The sequence below is a fragment of the Orcinus orca genome, chromosome 15 (genome assembly GCF_937001465.1).
Source record: "Orcinus orca chromosome 15, mOrcOrc1.1, whole genome shotgun sequence".
In the NCBI taxonomy this organism is placed as follows: Eukaryota; Metazoa; Chordata; class Mammalia; order Artiodactyla; family Delphinidae; genus Orcinus; species Orcinus orca.
Window position 1 is genome coordinate 16,236,589 of NC_064573.1, and position 17,404 is coordinate 16,253,992.

The 17,404-nt window shown below is 42.2% G+C and overlaps 1 protein-coding gene across 6 annotated transcripts in view; it reads right to left on the reverse strand.

Annotated features, from left to right (window-relative positions):
• The window catches only part of NEDD4L (NEDD4 like E3 ubiquitin protein ligase), a 344,838-nt gene that overhangs the window by 153,523 nt on the left and 173,911 nt on the right, over positions 1-17,404 (reverse strand). The window contains exon 1 of one of the 6 annotated variants that reach the window (XM_033424923.2): positions 15,171-15,318. The exons of the other annotated variants lie outside the window; for them this stretch is intronic. Coding sequence (XP_033280814.1) covers positions 15,171-15,187 — 17 coding nt within the window. The 5' untranslated portion in view covers positions 15,188-15,318. Of the gene's footprint in view, positions 1-15,170; positions 15,319-17,404 lie in introns of those variants that run through there. 6 annotated transcript variants of the gene reach the window in all.

Genomic DNA, 17,404 nt, shown 5'->3' on the forward strand with positions numbered 1-17,404 from the left:
CTTAACCATAAACCACAGATGCTCTTTCACTAAAGAACATCTAACCAGATGCACCTACTTCTCCTTATCTGGAGATCACCCTCAGCCTCAGAATAAAGATGAACCAAGAACCAGAACCTAATCTAGGTCTAAAGACCCCAAGAACGCCTTCCTAATCAGAGCCATGGTCCGGGTGATGGACCAGGAGTATAATTCTAGGTCAGTGGTTCTCAGATTTGAGCATATCACAACTGCCTGGGGGCGGGAGTAGTTAAAACACAGATAGCTGGGCCCCAGCCCCAAATACCCCCAAAGGATCTAGTAGGTCTGGGGTGGGACCATAGAATTTGCATCTCAAATAAACGCCCAGTGATGCTGGTGCTCTTGAGTCAGGAATCACACTCTGAGAACCACTGTTCTACAAGGTATTTGAAAAGAGTATTTTCTAGTTATAGAAACCCATTTTCTATTTCCAGCCACCAAGCTATTGCTAAAAAGAGCTCACGGCCTGATATCTGTTATCTCAATAGCTCCCAGTATGCAATGGAGGTGCATGCACGCTCGTACACACACACACACACACACACATCACAGAGAAGACAAAAAACTCTGCTGACTGCCATCTCTTCTTTTCATGCCCCCGGCTGTCACGACTGCTGCCTGTTATATAACTGCAGTAAAGAGCTAGGCACTCACTTTACTGAACATCCACGTTCTTCCTCTAATCATTTACTGACCTCAGTTTATATCCCCTGAATAGTTCACAATGAGTGACACACACAGTTGGGGTTTGAGGGTGGGGTCTCTGAGGACATTGTCCCCCAGCTGTGACAAGGAAGGCATGTCTGGGCCTGTCTTGAGTGTTCATCCAGGCAGAAGTAGGTACTACAGCGACTATGTGAAAGATTGACCAGGAAACTTCCTGGAAAAGAATTCAAGGTGAACAGAGAACCAAAGGCCAAGGGTGGGAGCTGGTGAACGGACAGTAGGAGCGAGTTCAAGGGAAGGGAGCACAGGGCTTGGGATGGGCTGGTGAAAGGATGGTAGGCTGTAAGTTCAAGAGTGGTGGGGCTGGAGTGGGGAGGGGAGCCAGCTGTCCAGATCCGTCTCCCTTTCCAACAGTACAGCAGTACCACTCCCATCAACAAATGTTTACAGAGCACCGACTACACTCCCAGGAGTGGGCAACAAAAAGGATTAAACAAAAAAGGATCAGGAGCTTCCCTGGTGGCGCAGTGGTTGAGAGTCCGCCTGCCGATGCAGGGGACACGGGTTCGTGCCCCGGTCCGGGAAGATCCCACATGCTGGGCCCATGAGCCATGGCCGCTGAGCCTGCGCGTCCGGAGCCTGTGCCGGGAGGGGCCACAACAGTGTGAGGCCCGCGTACCGCAAAAACAAACAAACAAACAAACAGGTGGTTGGACTAAATTAGTGGTTTTCAAGCAGTTCTGCGTAACTATCTCAGGATAACTACAGGCTACCATTTGCACCTTAATCTGTTTTATACACGGGTTGTTCAAGTTAGAATATTTTTGGACAGGGTTCTATAGCTTAAAAAGATGAAGTTCAAAGCCAGTGGACTGGATGATTCCTTTTGGTTAGGATATTCTGAATCTCAGAATAATTCAAACTCACTTCTCTTCATTCGTAATAACAACAGCCCAGCCCATCCTAAGTAAATACGGATTGGCTTCCTAAAGATATGGCAGGAAGAGGGAATAACACCCTATCCTCTCCACCAGGGAATGAAGGGTGAAGCCCACAGTTGTATGAGAACCCCGCCTTGATCATCACTGGGCTGGTATTTTCTTATACACGTTACCAGCTCTAACCAACTTACCTATGAGGTATCAAGAACATATCACCTGAGCAATAACCGAAACAAAAGGCAGGCAGGTGTGCATGTGTGTTAGGGGGAGGGGCAAGGCTGAGGGACAGCAAGCCTCATCACCAGCTTCTTTTCAAAAGCTTGCTTGTTGTTTTAACCCCTGATGGCCTTCATCTGAGCGTGATGCTCCGCAGAAGTGGTGAGAGGAAGAATTCAGTTCCCAGAGACCTTTTCACACTGACTTGAGCTGTCTGATAGAGGCAGCAGCTCTGGAAGAAGCTTCTGCCCCCTGAAGCTCTACTTCTCAGATCTCACACTCTCCACCCCTTTACTACCAAAGGCCGGCCAAATCCTGAGGTCAATGGTAGGTTATGTTCAAGACTTGCCTCCCCCCAGCTAGACCACCAGAAGGTTTAGGAAAGACACATAAAAAGCTCATCAGCAGCTTCTATTATGGGGAGTAGACACAGGGTACAGCTCTAGGGGCAGAGGTTCCGGTTTTCATGTTACTCCCTGTACTCTGAAGATTTTTGTTGCTGTTATTAACCAGTAACACATAAAACTTTTATAATTTTAAAAAAGGCAGGAGGGCCATGGAGGGAAGTAGGCGAGAAGACCATCTATCTCCTCGGCTGGTACTTCTTCATTTGGTGCCCCTGACCATCTCCACTGGAGTCTCAAATCTCAACTTCACCAACTCTCTAAATGACCTTCAGACAGTCACTTAACCACCCTTAACTTAACCACTCTTAACTTCAGGTGGTTCATGAATGAAACGGGAACGATAATTCCTAACTCAGAGCATCACTGTAAGGACCAGAGAATATTATGTATTAATAATAAATTCTCACAGCATGAGAATGACAGCTGTTGTAACTGATTCTGTTTTTTCCTCTCTTTCGAGACTTTTGAGGTTCTCTGTTGCTCCTTCCAAGCCCCCTAACTTCTGCTGGGATTGCTGATCTAATCTGACACTGATTACCTTATAGTATAAATTGGGTGCCGGCCAACCACAGCACACTAAGTATCCCATGCTGCCTCACAGCACACTAAGTATCCCATGCTCCCTCATTATTCATGCTGCGTGGAAGCCCCATGGGGATCTGGGTGGAGATGATCAAACTGGTAGTATTATTTACAACAAAACTCAACAGGATTCACTCTTGGCAACCAGTTACTGTCCTAGTGCTGGTGTTCAGTGCAACTCATTAACATTGCTCTCTAGGAAGCTCAACGCTTTGTGGATTAGAAGAGAAATGCTGTTTTCCAAACCTTTTGTTTTCTCTGCATAGTGAAGCTATTTGGGTACTACATTCTTTCTTTTCAGCCTTTATAAGGAGACAAACTGATATTAGGATTCAAATAACATCTTAGTATTAACTGAGTACCTGCTATATTCCAGGCAAGGACAGGCATCAGAAATAAAAGACACTGTCCTGGCCCCATTTGAATGGGGCACAGAAGCAAAGCGATGATGGTGACACACTGTGCAGAGTACCCTGGCACACAACACTGCTAAGAGAAAGACTGCAGAACTACGGGACTGCGTTGATCTTAACCAGGCTTCAAGAATTCAGAGATGGGTCTCATTCTACCTTTGTCACCATTAAGCGAAAACAGTACAGACAAGGTCATTTCTCGGGGAGAGGTGGAAATAAGATTTTCTGGGCTTCCCTGTTGCTCAACCTCCCAGGACACACTGAACAAGGGCAGTTAGTCCTGATGTGTCATTAATGGGGTGACCCCCTCCATCGGAGTCACCCAGGTGTTCCATGACAAACAACAACTTGGAGAGGCTAGTCCTTTCGCACTGATTACTCATTTTCATCAGACTAGTCTTTGATGAGATTGATGTACTATGTTCAAGGAGGCAGGGCAGTGAAGGGGGAGGCGGAGCGGCAGGTGGAGGGCAGAGTTGCCTCCACAGGTAAAGCGTTCAAGGGGGATTACGTTCAGACTGTATGAACATTCAGACTGTATGACACACTAAACCTTAGCCAACCCAGAGAAAATTTCATTGGAAAACCTGTTTTGTTGAAGGTTTCCCTCATACCTTTCCACTTTTACTATCATAGTTAGTGTTACATAAATTACTGGTATCTGTAATAAAGAAATAATGCAAAACACTTACAAAGCAATAAGGAAAAAATTACCTAGAAAGTGTGAGAGAATAAAACACATGAATATATGTAATAACATCAAAACTGAAGTTCTCATCTAACAGGTGGTCCCAGATGCAAAAATAGCTAACACTTTCTAAAGAGAGGCAGACATTTTAATACTCTACTACTGCAAAGAAATTATCACAAGTGTTTCTGGAAAGCAGTATGGCAGGAGGTATCAAAACATTCAAAGAATTGATGCCTTTGATTCAACAAATCTATTTGTAAGGATTAATCCCCAAGAAATAATCAGAGATGCAGGCAAATATTTATCTGCAAAAGATACTCATTACAGCATCATACATAAGAAAATACTGGAAGCAACTTTCCAGTCCAAGAGAGAAGTGATTAACTTATGGTATAATCAGGCGCTAGAATATTATAAACCATTAAAGCATCTTTTCCAAGAATATTATTAATTGGGAGAAAATATTCATAGTATAACATTAAGGAATAAGCATGATCTAAAAATGTGACTAATTCTATATAGTCACATTTTTTTGTTGTTGTTAGTCAATAATGCTTACAGTTTATTTATGTGGGTAGCACTTAAAATCTGTTATGCTTTCATGGTTACATTTTCCACACTAAGCATATATATATATAACATATATATAACATATATATATAAAACATACATATGTAACATATATATATACACGCACCAAAGCGACTGACACATAGCTAAAGTTAATAGTTGTTCTCCCTAGATTACAACTTTATGAATTATGTTTATTTTCTTCTTTGTGGTTTTTATTTTTTTCTAACTTTTCTACTGTGAGCAAGTACTACTTTTATAAGTACAAAAATTATGAAAATAACAATAGTTACACATACGCTACAACTATAACATACTCTTCAGTGAGCCATGGAACCCTGTAATTTCATGGCTAGCCTAAAACCTTAATAACAAACACAAAAGAGCTTCAGATGTTTTTTCTACCCAGAAAATTGCCTTAAATGGGTGACTACGGAAGATATTTGAAAGAAATATGCACATATATTCTAGCCCTTGACATTTACTGAAAGGCATGAATTACACTTTGAAATACATCACTTGTCACCAACACTGACAATGAGTTGCTCTTAAGTATGTATGACCGTTCAACAAATGCAAGAAAGCAATGGGTCTACTACAGACAGATGCATTTTTACCTTTGTCCAAGGTAGGTAAAGAGGCATTAAAACTTTATAGCTTAGGTGGAGGTATAACCCTCCCAGACTTCAAAGCTCCAGTAATCAAAACAGCGTGGTACTGGCACAAAAACAGACATGTGGATCAGTGGAACAGAGTAGAGAGCCCAGAAATAAACCCACACACCTACGGTAAATTAATCTTTGTCAAAGGAGGAAAGAATGTACAATGGGGAAAAGACAGTCTCTTCAGCAAGTAGTATTGGGAAAGCTGGACAGCCGCATGTAAATCAATGAAGTTAGAACACACCCTCACACCATACACAAAAATAAACTCAAAACGGCTGGAAGACTTAAATATAAGACATGACACCATAAAACTCCTAGAAGAGAACATAGGCAAAACATTCTCTGACATAAATTGTAGCAATGTTTTCTTAGGTCAGTCTCCCAAGGCAACAGAAATAAAAATAAATAAATAAACAAACGGGACTTAATCAAACTTACAAGCTTTTGCACAGCAAAGGAAACCATAAACAAAACGACAGTCTAGGGACTGGGAGAAAATATTTGCAAATGATGAGACCGACAAGGGCTTAATTTCCAAAATATACAAACAGGTCGTACAATTCAATAATAAAAAACCAAACAACCCAATCAAAAAATGAGAAGGCCTAAATAGACACTTCTCCAAAGAAGACATACAAATGACCAATAGGCACATGAAAAGCTGCTCAACACTGCTAATCAGAGAAATGCAAACCAAAACTACAATGAGGTATCACCTCACACCAGTCAGAATGGCCATCATTAAAAAGTCTACAAATAACCAATGCTGAAGAGGGTGTAGAGAAAAGGGAACCCTCCTACACTGTTGGTGGGAATGTAAATTGGTACAGCCACCATGGAAAACAGTATGGAGGTTCCTTAAAAAACTAAAAACAGAGTTTGTATATGATCCCGCAATCCCACTCCTGGGCATATATCCGGAGAAAACTGTAATTCGAAAAGATACATGCACCCCAATGTTCATAGCGGCACTATTTACAATAGCCAAGACATGGAAACAACCTAAATGTCCATCAACAGATGACTGGACAAAGAAGATGTAGTACATATATACAATGGAATATTACTCACCATAAAGAGTGAAATAATGCCATCTGCAGCAACGTGGATGCACCCAGAGGTTATCATACTAAGTGAAGTAAGTCAGAGAAAGACAAATACCACATGATGTCACTTATACGTGGAATCTAAAATATGGCACAAATGAACTTATTTACAAAACAGAAACAGGCGCAGAAAGCAAACTTACGGCTACCAAAAAGGAAAGGGGGTGGGGGAGGGACAAATTAGGAGTCTGCAATTAGCAGATGCCAACTATTCTATATAGAATGGACAAACAACAAGGCCCTACTGTACAGCACAGGGAACTATGTTCAATATCCTGTGATAACTCATAATGGAAAAGAATATGGGAAAGAATGTATATATAACTGAATCACTCCGCTGTACACCAGAAACTGACACAACATTGTACATCAACTATACATCCTCTAAAAAACCCCAACGACTTTACAGCTTCGGCGCGTTCTGTGAAGCTGCTGAAAACATACTTTTGGATATTTCAGGAATGACTTGGCTGTTTGGAGCAGCTTGTGGTATGCCCCTATCCCAGCACCTTTGCAGTCACCCAAGTCTTGAAATGGCTAGTCAGGACCAACTCTCTCCTTGTCCTCTGCCATCCGCAACCAGTCACTCGGGGGTCCCAACCCTGGGTCCTAGAGACCCTTTGGAGTCGGGGGGTGGGAACACTGCTTGTGCATCTGTTTATCTCTGACACATAAATACACAGTTCTGTTTATATCTATGTAGATATGCAGTAGCCCATGAAAATATTTAAGCCAGAAGAGTTTGTTTTTAAAACAATTCGAATTAAAACCAATGTTTTCTTATCTTCTGCTAGGATAAATATCATTCAGTCACTAATAGGCCAAGGTCCACCTACAAATTACTAAAACGTTCACACAGCTGTCAAAGGAAGTGATAGTTGTGACATGCCTTTGTCGCCAGCATTTTCTATCACGTGTTTTTCCCGTATACATGCAATCATCAGAGATTAAGAAACAACTTTTCTTTTATGCTAGTAATAGTTTAATAGAGGGACTTGCCCAGCGGTCCAGTGGTTAAGACTCCATGCTCCCAATGCAGGGGGCACGGGTTCAATCCCTGGTCAGGGAACTAAGATCCCACATGCCGCCCAGCGCGGCCTGGAAAAAAAAAAAAAAAATTAAAAAAAAAAAAAGAGAGATAGCAACTCACAAAGCCATAAGGAAACAGGGAAACCAAAAACTGCTCCCTTATCGGAAACTGTTCGGTAATTAATTCCTCAAATAGAGTGTCCACCATGTGCAAAGGACTGTGGTGGACACCAAGGGGGGAGGTCAAAAAAGTGGCAGGCAGGGAGATAGAGGTAAACAGATGCTGCCCTCAAAGAGGCTGTCTACCCCTGCTGCAGAGAAACCAAAGTCAGAGAAGAGTGAATGAATATGCAGATGTCGCCTTTATGAAAGTTGGCTATATACATATATTAAGAACTCAAAAAAGTCATAAATTTTTATGTTTATTAGATGATCTGAAATGCAGGGACCATCTTATGAACAGAAATAATAACTTCCAGTATCATTTATTAAGCACTTTCTGAGTGCACAGCATTGTGCGTGGTGCCTTATGTATACACCATCTCTGATCTTCAGAATAACCCTGGTAAGTGGGATGTTAGTAATCCCCATTTCATGGATAAAGAAAAGATAATATCCTAGTACATACGTGCACATGAAATGCTATGGAGCCATTAAGATGGTATTGATGAGGAACTTGATGTAGCTGCCTACACTTTGTTTACAGAGAAAGTTCAAAACTTTTAATTAAACTATATTAGCAATTAGAATTAAACTGTGAAAGCATATACACCTACTGCATTATAAATATACCAAACTATAAACTAGTGTTTATTACCACATTTATGAGACCATGAGTGATTTTTTTCTTCATTTCTCTCTATATTCCACATGATAGAGATGGTCACTATTTAGGCTGGAACACTGAGACCGCAAGGTGACATAGGTAGTCCCTATGGCCAGCCTCTCTGCCCCTCCCCACCAGGGAAGTCTCACTGGAAATGGTCCCAAACAAATGGCAACAACCAGAAAATTCAAGTTAAACATACCAGACTTGTGCTGATAAAGTACAGTGGGGTAAACGTTACAAATGTACCGTCCATTTCTATTTGAACCACCACCTTCCTTTTCAAGTAACAAGGTCAAGACATCTCAAAGAGCCTTTAAAGAAAGGTATATAAACACACTCAGTGGAGTAAAGGAATGCCCTTTCTTAGTATCCCTGTTAAGGATCCTGTTGGCGAAATATGCTTCATCACCACTGGAATAGTGTCTATTTGTGGGACCCCTGCCAGTGAAGTGATGTTTAATTACCATGTCACCACTCAGCAATTCAAATCATGCACTTGTAAGAGAAATTACCAATTTTCCAAATTGATTAGACGAGACTGCACGAAAGCGTATCTTCTGAAAATATAGTTCAGAAACACATCACAGCACGTGCACATACTCAAACCACATGCACACAGACAGGTGTTACTCAACAACCTGAGAGTATTTACAAAGCTTAGAGGGTTTTACTGCCTAATGTAAGTGGAGTACCCAAAAGTAACCCATGATGAGATGCTTTAAATGTGGATTTCTCAGATCAGAAATGGTACAAGAAAGTTAAAACTACTTTGCATGATTCCTCATGTAGTTTAGTAGTCCGGTCTCTTAATATGCAATAAACATCATGGACATTATGGAAATCTTCAGCCAAATGAGACCATTATAGCAAATACTATAATTACATACATCATGCATTTCAAGTTGCTGTAGGATAGTTCAGAGGTACTTTTATTTATTTTATTTTTTTAAAGATTTATTTATTAGTTCTTTATTTTTATTTTGGCTGCATCAGGTCTTAGGTGTGGCACACGGGATCTTCATTGAGGCATGCGGGATCTTTAGTTGCGGTGCATGGGATCTTTGTTGCGCTGAGCGGGCTTCTCTCCAGTTGTGGCGCACAGGCTCCAGCGCGCATGGGCTCTGTAGTTTGCTGTACACAGGCTCTCCAGTTGAGGTGTGTGAGCGCAGTAGTTGTGGCGCACAGTTGCCCCGCGGCATGTGGGATCTTAGTTCCCTGACCAGGGATCGAACCCGTGTCCCCTGAATCGTAAGGCAGATTCTTTATCACTGGACCACCAGGGAAGTCCTTCAGAGGTACTTTTACTCACTTTCTTCAACCTTTACTCGAGTAGTCATGTTTGTTACCTTCCGAGGACTAGTCCAGCATAAAGTAGTAGGATCCGAACCCATAGGATACCTACTTTAAGGACTCAGGATAACTAAAACCGCAGGAGTATATACAGGTACTCACACCAAGACTATGTAGAGCTCACGTTCACTTTATATAAACTTTAAATAGTCCTTAAAAGCGCTGACTAAACAAAAATCTGTATAATGAATCATTTCCGCATTACCTCCCACCACAGCCCCACAGACATGGTTTCACGAACAGAGATTTTATCTGTAAAACAAGTGTTTTTAAATACACGCACATACATATACACAAACACACAAGTCCTACTATTGTTAGTTAAAAGAGCATTTGGTCTTTGTCAATAAATTTACCTGTGTGCATTTAATTCATTAAAAAAAGGTCCCAGAAGACTGTCCAATGGGAAATATATCCACAGGACAATACAGAATCAGTATAATATATGTACACTTTCAAATTTACCACACAACTAACTTCTTATTTCATTATCAGCTTTTACTGATCTTAACTATTTAACTGGAATAATTAATATAACCTCAAAGCTGTAAGTTTTCAAACAAAGACCAAGTTATGCCTAATATACTTGTATATTCATTTACCAAATGCTCCACAGACTTATCGTAATTCCTGCCTAGAGAAGGGTTATCAGCTGGAAAATATTTATGCAAATTGTTTAGCACAAAGGGTAATAAACTTCTACAACGCTACAGAAGTAAAACGGACAGGAATTCCAAGAGGCAGGTCAGGCAGGAGCTCTACAGACGGGGCAAATGTGTTAATAACAGATGCAGAAATAGCTATCAAGGAAGAGTTCACTGTGCATGGCTCTCCCATATCACCATCAGAAAGGAGAGCCACACCCTCTGCCAATATTTTCCTCCAGGCCCCACCCTGGCAAAAGAATCCTGGGCTGGTTGACAACGGGTTTGAATCTTAGGAGTCCTCTGGATCTGAAATGACTGTGGGACCTAAATGCTAAATCTTCCCTAAAGACGTTCTTTGAAAACCACAGAGTCCAGTTCTACTGTTTACGCAATATGTACTCTATCCTCTAGCAGAAAGAGAAAGGACATGTGCTCAATCTATTAACTATCCAGGCCAGAGAAGGCAATCTACGTGGGGCACAGGCAAAGTCACCACATCAGAAGTCTTGTGTCACTGAGACTACGAATCCTACGACAAATTATGAGGTTGAATAGATTTATCATTGGAACTTTTTTTTCCATTGAAGTACAGTTGATTTACCATGTTCTGTTAGTTTCTGGTGTACAGCAAAGTGATTCAGTTATACATACATATAATAGTTTGTGTCTGTTAATCCCCAACTCCCAATGCTTCCCTGCTCCTCGGTAACCACAAATCTATATCATGGAAACATTCGAATATTCCCCATCAGTGCCCCTCCCCCTTCTTAAAACAGGCTACTGCTCACCTTCTTCCAAGTACCTGTTGAGGGTTTCATTCTTACATTCACTTGGCAGGACCTACACTCTGATGGTGTTTGCTCACAGTAATGATTAACTAGAACAACTCGGAATACCTCCATACACCCTCCCCGTTGTACGTGCACTAAGACAAGGATTCTGCTGCAGTGCAGACGTGTGGATTCCAGCACACGGCATCACCACGGTGGCTGGACTGCCTGCAGAAGGCCTGCAGACGTAAGGAATTCCCGTGCAGAGGTTCTCTCGCTGTGGCAGGCATCAGAATCACCTGGAGGGCTGGTTAAAACACAGATTGCTGGGCCCACCCCCAGAGTTTTTGATTCAGATCCGAGGTAGAACCTGATAATCTGCATTTCTAACAATTTGCTCATTTGGGCACCCCGCTTTGGGAACCACTGAGACTCTGTCTTTTCCTCTTTCTTTCTCCAGGATCCAGGAGAATGAGCTCATTCAACTCAGTACTTGTCTCCACTACCCAGGCCATCACTCCTGAGAGGATGGGAGGAGGGTACAGACAGCTCGTATCTACTGGGAGCCCAAGACTCTGCCTCTCTGGGTGGGCTTTCTCTGACCGCTTGACACTGCCCACATTTACTGGGGTCATAGAAAGGGCAACTTACAAGGCCTACCTGTATTTACAATTTACAATCAGCATCACTTTGTTTATTAGTTCAATGCGGTGCGGTGGGGCAGCTGAGTAAAGGCAAGTCAGTTCTTGTCTATGTTTTAAAAACACCGTCTTGTAATAAGAGGACAGTTGCAAGTACCCTGTAATTATAAGAGCCTATCAGGAACTCAGTTCTGAAGGAAATAAGGCAAGGGGACAAATTCTGAGACGTGATTACCTCACCCGTCTCTCTTTCCTGACATGAGTCTGGTGGGCACTGATACCCACTCATCTACTTCCCTCATAGTTAGAGAAGTCTAGCCAATTCAAACTTCTTGTGAAGATACCTTTGTAACTGCTCAATTATATTTCTTTCTTTCTTTCTTTCTTTCTTTCTTTTTTAAAATAAACTAGCTCCCTCCACTCCCCCAACTTATAAAGTCGGTAGCCTAAAAAAACAGGTACGCAGACATATTATCACACGGAAATCACCAAGTACAGGAACAGACTTCCAAAGTCATCACTCTAACACTGAAGCCCATTCCTCGGCTCATCTCACCTGTGCTCTTAGGGTGCAAAAGAAGCAACGCTGCTCAAGCAGAGGAACTCTGACCTTGATGCCAAAGTGGAATCAACACTGAGCTGTGTGGAACTAGAAAAGAGGGCAAATTCTAAGGCACAGAACTACTCAGGGAATTCAGCCTTTATTAACTAAACAGGGAGAAAAAGATGCTTTTAATTAACTGTGGAAGAGCCGTGGGTGTCCAGAGCACAGCCTGCGTTCGACGTCTACTGTCACTGCATGCTCTGGGTGCGAGGACTGAAGGCGGGCGCAGGTTCGGAGGTTCTCAGGGGCCCTCAACAGCAGCGATGGACACTGCTGAGACCTGCAGGGCTCGGCGCTCAGGAACAAAGGTCTCGAAGAAGGAGCTGCCGTGCAGATAAGTAAACAACAACTATGCCGAGAGCAGCCTTATGGGACCAATATTCCTGGGTATACAGGGCAAGTGGTGGAGAGAAGAGGAATCCAAGGACAGCCCAGGAGACAGGTCAACAGCTCCTATGCACACCAATAGCGACCTCTCTACCTAAGGGTTTACTACGTGCCAAGCACTGTCCTAAAGACTTTCTGCACAATCCTTCCTTTAACGCAGGTAGGAACCTTCTAGACTTCTCAGGGATGGGAGTGATGGTAGTGCCAAAGGTACCCAGTCCAGTTTTCTTTTTTTTTTTTTTCCTGCGGTACACGGGCCTCTCACTGTTGTGGCCTCTCCCGTTGCGGAGCACAGGCTCCGGACACGCAGGCCCAGCGGCCATGGCTCACGGGCCCAGCCGCTCTGCGGCATGTGGGATCCTCCCGGACCGGGGCACGAACCCCCGTCCCCTGCATCGGCAGGCGGACTCTCAACCACTGAGCCACCAGGGAAGCCCCCCAGTCCAGTTTTCAATGCAAGAATCTTTCTTCTCACGGGCAAGATTCTCTGAGGGGAAGGGATTCCTGCCCTACAAGAGGTTAACATGAGATGTGGCAACTTCTCAAGTCTGAATAGACAGCTCCCGAGTGACAGCCATTCAGTGAAGCAGCTGTCAGGGCACCAGGAAAGTCAGGAGGCAAGGGTCTTGAAATCAGCGCTGGTCTGAATGCAGCAAGAATGGAGCAGCTCCTTGTGAAACCATTCCCTGGGTTACGGGCTCCACTGTGTCCCCTCCAAACGATATGAAGCTCCAGAGCCTTAGAATGTGACCTTATTAGAAAAAAGGGTCTTTACAGAGGTAGTCAAGTGAAAATGAGTTCATTAGGTTGGACTCCAATCCAACATGACTGTGCTCTCAGGAGAGGGGAAATTTGCGCAGACATGCGCACAGGAATGAAGACACAGGGAAAAGATTGCCACGTGACCGGAGGGATGCTACGGACTGCTCCAACACCAGAGAGAAGAGGAAGTTTCCCCTAGAGCCCGGGGATAGCATGACCCCACCAACACCTTGATTTCAGCTCCGTAGCCCCCAGAACTGTGAGACAATTCATTTCTACATTTTAAGCCACCCTGTTTGTGGTACTTCATATGGCAGCTTTAGGAAACAAGCCACCCTTTATTGGAAACACTTGCGGCCAAATGTGTTCCAGAACTCTGATTTTTTTCTCATTTTAGATGGTCCTAACTATTCCAATTACTGCATAACATTCCCAGTAGGGGCCTGGGGGCAGGACCCACAGCCAACATGGAAAAATACTTATCTTAAGTGTTTTAGATAAAACCAGAAATACTCCCAAGTCCACTGAGGTCAGATTTTGCCACCAAATGAGTTAGTTTCCTACAAACCTACAACAATGTTTTCTTTCCAGGGCTTTTTGGATTTTCGAACTGCATGGGATTATGGGCCCGTATTAGGTTGCAGAATAATAGTTAAAATATGTTTACTACAGATGCCGCCCTGCCCAGCACGTTCACACTGCTCTCAAAAGCGCAAAAAACTGCGTGTGAAATCCTAGAATTGCTCAGGGAAACAAAAACATCCCCTCAACTCTTAAATAATTGGCCAAATATTTAAAGTTTTATCTTCAAGACTGTTAAACACACAAACAAACCACTAGACACTTGACCTTCCCATTACGGCGAGTTCTGTACTGTATCACCATAGGGTTTTTAGAATAGAATTTTAAAAGAGAGGCACCATCAATTATGCTTCACAGCATTATGGCAGGAAGAAAAAACTATGAGCAATAGAAAGAGGGCTGGGTTATGATAAAGCTCCACCCCAATGGCAGGAAGATGAATGTCATGGAGCACATATTTTTTTCCCAGTTACGCAGATAAATACATGGTAGGTACTCACATTCGGATCTCCAGGACCCATATGTTGTCAAGAAGGGAATGTACAGAAGAAATGAAGCCTTCATCAGCATTAAAAATCTTGATTGACTTCCTCACCAGTGTGAAGAGTTGGATACACCCAGGAGATTTCTCCTTGCGTTCAGATATTTTTAAATCCTCCCTTAAGTTACCAAGTTGGATGAGACTAGATACCAAAGGACTTCTAAAGAGAGCCTGGGGTAGGTTCTAGAATTACAGAAGGTGTGTTTCCTACCCACACCACCCCCACCTTGTAAGGGTGTTACAGTTTATGCTACTAGATGACTTTGTTTTTTGTTGTTTTTTTCTTGCGGTACACGGGCCTCTCACTGTTGGGGCCTCTCCCGTTGCGGAGCACAGGCTCCGGACGCTTGGGCTCAAACCCGTGTCCCCTGCATCGGCAGGCAGACTCTCAACCACTGCGCCACCAGGGAAGCCCTAGATGACTTTGTTTTATGGATATATGTGTTTCTCCCTGTCCCTGCGACACTAAAGGAGAAAGTGTTAAATAATCATGGGGTAAGAACACAAGGGACAGATTAAGACAATTTACGTAGAATAAAACGTGCCTTTCCCATAATAACTATGGAGGTCAGAACTCTGGCACACTTAAACACAACACAGGATCTTTGTTTTACTTTTGCCCTATGCTTCAGAATTTCTATTAGGCGATAAGTGCAGAATCCAATTAAACCTCCTTGTCAGTAACAGCCACATGTGTTTGATTCCCCAAATATGCCTATCTACCACCTTCAAAGTTTTCAGCCCACTCACCCCTGGTGCACACTCATTTGTCGGAGATCCCTTCTGTTCTCTCCTCTTCCCCCTGTGGAAATCCTCGATCCTTCCAGGCTCCAGGCAGCCAGCACCTCCTCCTCATCTTCCCAGAACAAACCACCCTATAATAACCAGCCTCTCTGTGCTCTGCGTTCCTAAGTCATGACTACTGAGGCCACTCCTCTGCTGCTGACTCACGTGCCTTTCTGTATTGTTTGTCCTTTTTCAAGTGTGTAAATCTTAATATTACACTCTTAAACTAGCCGCAAGTCACTTATAGCCACTGTCTACTTCTTGCGCAAGTCTGCATTCTCCATGGAACTGTGCAGAGAACACGCCCTGAATAAGTATCTCTCCGTTGCTTGACTTCCTACTCATCATATGATAGGGTAACTTCTTCCCAGGGTCACACATTTGGAAACTTTGTCTTGCCTGAGTTGCCAAAACATGGAATTCTCAACACATACCTGATACTGATCAACTAGACACAGAATGTATTTTCTGTGCAAATCTCATTTTCTTACACTTCCTTCATTTTCTTCACTTTTCCACAGGGTGGGAGCCACAGGGTCATTTCCTAAACTGTTCTGAGTTATGAGCTCAAGTAAATGCAAAGAAATAAGAAAATGAAAAAAAAAAAAAGCTTCACAGCGAACCTCATTTTCAGCAATATTACCTAATACCCCAAACTAACATTATAAGTCACTTACGATTAACAAAAGCAAAAACTTTTTAACAAATGACTTATGGAATTCACACACTCTTGTGTGAGAAACTTAAATATTCAAATCTAAAGGACACAAAAAGTATTAATGTTTGAGGACTAAGGGAGAAAATAACAGAACAGTTAATTCCAGCTACCTGATTACACTGTTGATAACCACTTATAAACAGGAAAGGGAGTTCATACTTTTAAAATGTATCATTAATTCAACACCCATTTATGATAAAAACTCTCCAGAAAGTGGGCATAGAGGGAAACTACATCAACATAATAAAGGCCATATATGACAAACCCACAGCAAAGATAATTCTCAATGGTGAAAAACTGAAAGCATTTCCTCTAAGATCACGAAAAAGACAAGGATGTCCACTCTCGCCACTATTATTCAACATAATTTTGGAAGTCCTAGCCACGGCAATCAGAGAAGAAAAAGAAATAAAAGGAATCCAAATTGGAAAAGAAGAAGTAAAACTGTCACTGTTTGCAGATGACATGATACTATGCATAGAAAATTCTAAAGACGTCACCAGAAAACAACTAGAGCTAATCAATGAATTTAGTAAAGTCACAGGATACAAAATCAATACACAGAAATCTCTTGCATTCCTATACACTAACAATGAAAGATCACAAAGAGAAATCAAGGAAACAATCCCATTTACCATTGCAACAAGAAGAATAAAACACCTAGGAATAAACCTACCTAAGGAGGCAAAAGACCTGTACACAGAAAACTATAAGATACGGATGAAAGAAAACAAAGATGACCCAAACAGATGGAGAGATATACCATATTCTTGGATTGGAAGAATCAATATTGTGAAAATGACTATACTACCCAAAGCAATCTACAGATTCAATGCAATCTCTATCAAATTACCAATGGCATTTTTCACAGAACTAGAACAAAAAATTTTACAATTTGTGTGGAAATACAAAAATCCCCAAATAGCCAAAGCAATCTTGAGAAAGAAAAACGGAGCTGGAGGAATCAGGCTCCCTGACTTCAGATGATACTACAAAGGTACAGTAATCAAGGCAGTATGGTACCGGCACAAAAACAGAAATATAGATCAATGGAATAGGACAGAAAGCCCAGAGATAAACCCATGCACCTATAGTCACCTAATCTATGACAAAGGAGGCAAAAATATACAATGGAGAAAAGACGGCCTCTTCAATAAGTGGTGCTGGGAAAACTGTACAGCTACATGTGAAAGAATGAAATTAGAACACTCCCTATCACCATACACAAAAATAAACTCAAAATGGATTAAAGACCTAAATTTCAGGCTAGACAGTATAAAACTCTTAGAGGAAAACATAGGAAGAACACTCTTTGACATAAATCACAGTAAGATCTTTTTTGACCCACCTCCTAGAGTAATGAAAATAAAAACAAAAATAAATAAATGGGACCTAATTAAAATTAAAAGCTTTTGCACAGCAAAGCATATCATAAACAAGTTGAAAAGACAACCCTCAGAATGGGAGAAAATATTTGCAA